The sequence below is a fragment of the Oreochromis niloticus genome, linkage group LG23, assembly GCF_001858045.2.
Source record: "Oreochromis niloticus isolate F11D_XX linkage group LG23, O_niloticus_UMD_NMBU, whole genome shotgun sequence".
Taxonomy (NCBI): domain Eukaryota; kingdom Metazoa; phylum Chordata; class Actinopteri; order Cichliformes; family Cichlidae; genus Oreochromis; species Oreochromis niloticus.
In genome coordinates, this window is record NC_031986.2 from 36,722,940 (window position 1) to 36,728,833 (window position 5,894).

Genomic DNA, 5,894 nt, shown 5'->3' on the forward strand with positions numbered 1-5,894 from the left:
CTGATGGGAATCCATTCCTCTTTCTTCTTATCACACAGCAGGAGAGGTGAAGCGGTGCTGCAGAGACAGGAATTCATTTTGCACCTTTCTTGTAAATTTTTTAGGACATGGAAACTGCAGTTCTTGTCATGAAGGCTTACTGTGGTTGTTTACAGTCGGTGATTTTGACAAGAATGCAGGAATGAAGAAAACAGCCATTTAAAGTATTTCGTTTTTAAGAACATTTTTATTATGGAATGGGTTTTTTTTATGTTTTTGTGTTTTTTTTGGTGCTGTTACAAAATTCTGATAGTAATGTGTAACCTTTAAATGAGATCACCCCGTGTAGGGAGAAATATTGACTTGGGATCTCATTATTTTTTGGAGTTGATCAGCTGGTATCCAGCAGATCCTCAGTACTTGAGCATGACCTAAAGAAACAAGATGATTTATTGACAGATGAAATATTTTATTTATCAGTGACTCTGGCTGAAATGCATTTGTTTCTCAACAGACAGACTCATGCACAGAAGAGGAAACTCTATAGATCGAACAGAATGGAAAGCGGCATTAATTTACCTCGCTGAGCCACTCGGTGAAGGCAGAGGTACGGGTGAAGACTGTGGGCTTCTTCACTTCGTTGCAAACACGGGAGGAAACAAAGCTGGTTACACCCTGGACATACCACCTACCATCCTGACCCACACAGTTAAGAGGACCGCCAGAGTCTCCCTGAGAGAGAAAGAGACAGAGGAAGGATTGGCGCATGAAGTAGCTGACCTTGTTCACTGCAGGTAATTCAGTTCTGACAGGTACAAGCTGCTTTCTTTTGATGCTTCACACACATTGCATCCTGATACGATGTCTCCTCCCGCACAGATCATGGTGCTCTTGACGTTGATCCCCCACCAGTCGCTGCGGCTGCACACACTGTGCTCCACCACAGGCAGCAGGGCCTGCTGCAGTTTATCAGGCATGGGGCCATGAGCTGACAGAGAGGATAGAGCTGCTCAGCAACGCGTAAATACAACACACTGTATGCTGCATGCATCAGGCAGAATCAGACAAGTTGTTTGAAAGCCAGTGCTCATTACTGTTACTAGTACTACATGCAATTAATTAGCTTTATTATTTATACTTGCACCAAAAGCATTTACTCATTACCTTATTAGGCAGGTCCATCAAATGTGTTATGAAACCTTTTTTTAAACTAAAGTGACTTCTGCATGCAGGGCCATCCTTGGGCAATATTAGCAAGCTAGACATCATAAACATGTGGCTGCATGAGCCAAATGTGTTTTCTTGGTTTAACTGCATCCACTGCACATGTGCACTGCTGCTTTCTCCTACACTGTGTACAAAAGTTTGACATCACCCACTGGTTTGTGAATAGCTGATTCTGAGCTCTCAAGCGTTTTGCTGCCATCATCTTAGCTTTTTGAAATCAGACTCAAACTAGGAATTAAAACTAAACTCATGGGCATGGATCAGGTGAGAGGTTGCCTTCTCACTGACTTCTGTTGAGGTTTCTCACATGACATCGTGCACATTGCTCAGCAGTGGTCTGGCATCGATGTTATGAAAAATGGTTCTGAAAAAAGTATATTCGCCAGTCATTTGGGAAACGGTTGCTCAAGGTTGCAACCAATTTATCTCTTTGATTGAAAAGAGTGTTCTGAACTAAAATCCTCCATGTGATTGTTTTCTTTACTGGCAGACTGCCGTAATCACCCACAGTGATCAAGGAAGATGCTGTCTGCAAACACTTGTTAATTACTGTTGGCATTCCAGAGCCTACTGCCATGTATTTTATACAGTCTATGATTTGTAACTTCACTGAACACTGACGACACATTCTTCCCTGAAAACCTTGGCTAGCTAGCATGTCCCATTCCTTGCTAAACCATAATGTATGACCACTTGAAAGACCACAGATGGTACTGGTACTCATCCAAAAAATATATGACTGTTACATGGTTTTTACGAAGGTATTACTACCCAAAATTAGCAGAAAATGCAGACTGCATATGCTAAAATTGAACTTTTTCATGCAAATGGAACAAGACAATGACCTGCAGTTATTAACGTGACATAAAAGGGACAGAGGCAGTACTGTAAAGGTTTCCCCAGCCAGTGATGTAACACGGGGCTCCATGGGCGAGGATCTCTCCAGCCTGTGGAAGACAAGCAATGCCCACGCTGTCATTCATAATGGGGCTCTTATCCAGTTTCAGCAGGGCAAGATCATTCCTGGAGGAGACCCATCATAATAGTTAGTGTTTTACTGATCGAGGAGGTGAAAGGAGGCATCTCTTAAACCAGCTAAAATGCTTCTTCCAGATTGTTTTATAGTCTTGTGTGGGAACAGCTGCTTTTTGAAATGCATTTCCTTCAGCTTTCAGAATGTACTCACCCATCAGAGACATGGTTGATGTCCCAGTTAGGATGGACAACAATGCGCAGAATATCTATGATCTGTTCAGTTCCCTCCTGCTGGCTCATGTCATGTTCTCCCAACACCACACGGTACACATCTCCTGGCCTGTAAGACAGTTGTGACCATTTATGATTTATCAGTTTTCTTCTCCTTATACTTTTGAATGCCAGAGTTCTTTTGGTGTGCTTTTTACACAGTCCCTGACTTCTGTCTTTATGCTCTAAACTCTCATCCAGTTTAGCTCACCAGATGCAGTGTCCAGCGGTCAGTACCCAGCGAGGTCCAACCAGAGTCCCTCCACAGGTGTGATGGTAACGACTGCCGTGCTTCACCTGCAGGGAAATCTGAGAAAAAGAAGTTGACAATTTAGTAATTCTAAACAAAACAATATTTAAAGTACATTAACAATTAACAAACTGTAATTACCTGCCAAGGCCAGCTATGGGGATGGGCATCCTCTCCATTTACAACCCTACCAGTGTTGGGCTGAACAGCAGGTGTACCACAACTAAAAACTACAATTATATTCGATTATATAACTGAAATGTAATTTATATCTGAATTTTGTCTTTTGTAAGAATTGAACTACTTTTTCCTTTTCTAACCAGACCAAACTACTTACCATATGCTGCTTGTAGCAGCATAAGGACCAGTGTTTTCAGCATGATGTCGTTGTGAGAGGTAGTTCAGTTCGGGGAAGTTCTTTTATACCTGCTCAGTGTTTCTATCAACCCAAATGCAGATTACACTGAACTTGTGAAACTCTTTTATCAGTCTCACTGCTGATTGTAGCTGAGAAAAACCTTCCTGTTCCACAGATGCATTAGTTGGTCTTTGCTGACCTGCCTGCTGATGGGGACAAATGGGTGGTTTATTGTGCAAATAGTGCAACAGACTTTGAATTTGCTGGAACTCAAAAAGCTTTTAGGCATTTTGAGATAAAAAAATAATGATATTAAAGTGTAAAAAAGTGAGTTCTATATTAAAAATAATGAAGTAATAATATGAAACATGTATCTAAAAAATATCATTTTAGGACCATAAGTATTCATTATGCAGAGTGAACGAACATTTTGAGTTAGTTTATGTAAAGCAAAGTCTTCACTATACCGTTTGGCTGTTTAGTCAAATATAATGCATTATTATCCAGCAAACCTACAGCCCACCCGACTGCCATCAGTCACACATTTCCTGCTAGTATGATGACTAAACTTATACAGTAATTCCAGCAAAGTGCTGCAAAACCTGAAAAGCAGTTGACCCCAAAAGAAAAAAAATCTAAACAACTGTCTGGGTGGGCAAAGCATTTGATCCAAGTACAGCTGTCAAATAAAGGCAACTGAGGATAATTATAGCCTTGGACAGGGTCAACTACTAACCAGGCGCATGCACCAGTTTTTTTTAATTATTATTAAACACATTAAATATATTTGCAAAAACTTAAATACTTCTCTACTCTATTATAACTTTTCCAGTGCATATAATGACATAGTGCACAGTAACTCTACAGTGCATAACTATATGACTTCTATTTTCGTCTATACAATTTTTTGTGTTGAATTATTTCAACACTACACACACAGACACAAAAGAAATGGGAAGCACAATGGTAACATGCCTTTCTTGAGCAATCTTAAAAGATCTCTTCTCAAATTTTGTCACTATTGTGGAGCCTTTGAATGTAAAACCTTGTTTAACATTTAAAATTACACATTTAAAGAGAAATAGTTTAACAGTTCCATTACAACTGGGAGTCTGCTCATATAATAACACTAAATGAACTTTTAGTCTAAAGTCTTAAAAGGTTTGCTGCAGGCAGACTGTTATGAAACCCTGTTTTTCCCCTGTGCAGTTAGATAGCTAGTCTTAAGTGAAATCCATTAATATAAAAATAGAAAGACTTCACACATAATTATGCATTTATATGGTAATGCAATAATAGGAAAAGCAGTTTCTAACTGCTGGAAAAAATGTAGTTGCATAACTTGCCTAGGGTTAGGGTTGTCACTTCATACACAAAACCACAGTAAATATCTGGTTGATGTTAAAATTTTAATTACATTTTGTAAAGTTGAAAATTGTGATTTTTTTTTGCTGACATTAAAATGTGTAAATAATTTTAGGTTGTAGCCACCAGCTGATGCCCACATACAGTCACAGTAATCTATATACTGTTAGGTCCATACTTTGTTCAACAGAGACACAACTTTTGCAATTTTCCAATATTTATAACTTTGAATTTTTAAATCAGTTTTTAATTGTGAGTCCTCCCATTTTTAGAGGGTCAAAAGCATCTGGACAGACCGACATCATTTTAAACATAAGGAATGTTTTTAAAAGTCTAGAAACCGAGGCCATTATTAAATGCTGCGTTTCCTCCCTTGAGATGCTCTGCTAAGTCTTCACTGCAGCCACCTACTGTTGTTTCTTGTTTGTGGTTCTTTCTCCACTTTTGTCCACTTTGCAGTAATTGCAAAGCATGCTCTGTTGGGTTGAAATCAAGCCAGGTGACTTGACTTGGCCATTGGATAATATCCAATTTCTTTGCCTTGGAAACACTGATTGCTTTTGCAAAAGCGCTGGATTATTATCCGTTTGCAATGTGAAGCACCATCCAATGATTTTGCAGCATTTGACAGAATCTGAGCAGAGAGTATATCCTCATACACATCAGAATTCATCCTGTTTCTTCTATCTGCAGTCACATCATCAATAATCACTTGTTCCATTGGCAGCTACACAGACCCATGCCATAGCACAACTGCTATTGTATTTGACAGATAATGTGGTATGCTTTGGATCATCAGTAGTTTCTTTAGTTCTTCATCCATTGTTCTGGTACAAGTTAATCTTGTTTTCCTCTGTCCAGAGGTTTGTTTTTTTAGATGATGTATAGATGTTGCCTGGTAAAGCATGCAGTGTTTTTCACTTTGTCATAAACCCTCTTATTTCCAAGCATTAAGATGTCTTTTGATTATAGATCTTGACAATGGCATGCCTACCTCCTCAGAGGTCTTCTTAACTTGGTTCAATGGTGTGAAATTGTTTTCTTCTTTTTTGTTTCTGCTATCTCTCTGTTTGGCTTATTTTGTTTATTCAAATCCAAATCCAATTTATTTATAGATCACATTTAAAAACAGAAAGTTTGCCCCAAGTGTTGTACAGAAACAAAAGGGTCAAACACAAGATAAAAACCACTGACACTCACATAAACACATAATAATACACGTAATAAGCATATCAACTCACACCAGTCTAAAAGCTATCGAAAAAATATGTGTTTTCAAAAGCGACTTAAGAACGGGAAATGAAGATGCCTGTCTAATATTTAAAGGCAGCGTATTCCAAAGTTTGGGAGCCATAATTGAAAAGGCTCGTTCTCCTCTATGTTTTAGCCGAGATTTTGGGACAACCAAAATCCTTAAGTTGTCCTCCCTGACTTGCATTCTCTTTTTGGGCTTCATACAATATTTAAAAT

The 5,894-nt window shown here is 38.8% G+C and overlaps 1 protein-coding gene across 1 annotated transcript; it reads right to left on the reverse strand.

Moving 5' to 3' along the window:
- Positions 1-239: 239 nt before the first annotated feature.
- On the reverse strand, positions 240-3,188 carry LOC100698021 (chymotrypsin-like elastase family member 3B). Its single transcript, XM_003439783.4, has 8 exons — positions 3,039-3,188; positions 2,843-2,931; positions 2,663-2,760; positions 2,393-2,521; positions 2,093-2,229; positions 825-967; positions 559-711; positions 240-410 (listed from the first exon to the last, which is right to left on the reverse strand). Exons 1-8 carry the CDS (start codon positions 3,079-3,081, stop codon positions 393-395), a joined length of 810 nt encoding a protein of 269 aa, XP_003439831.1. The 5' UTR covers positions 3,082-3,188; the 3' UTR covers positions 240-392.
- Positions 3,189-5,894: the final 2,706 nt, after the last annotated feature.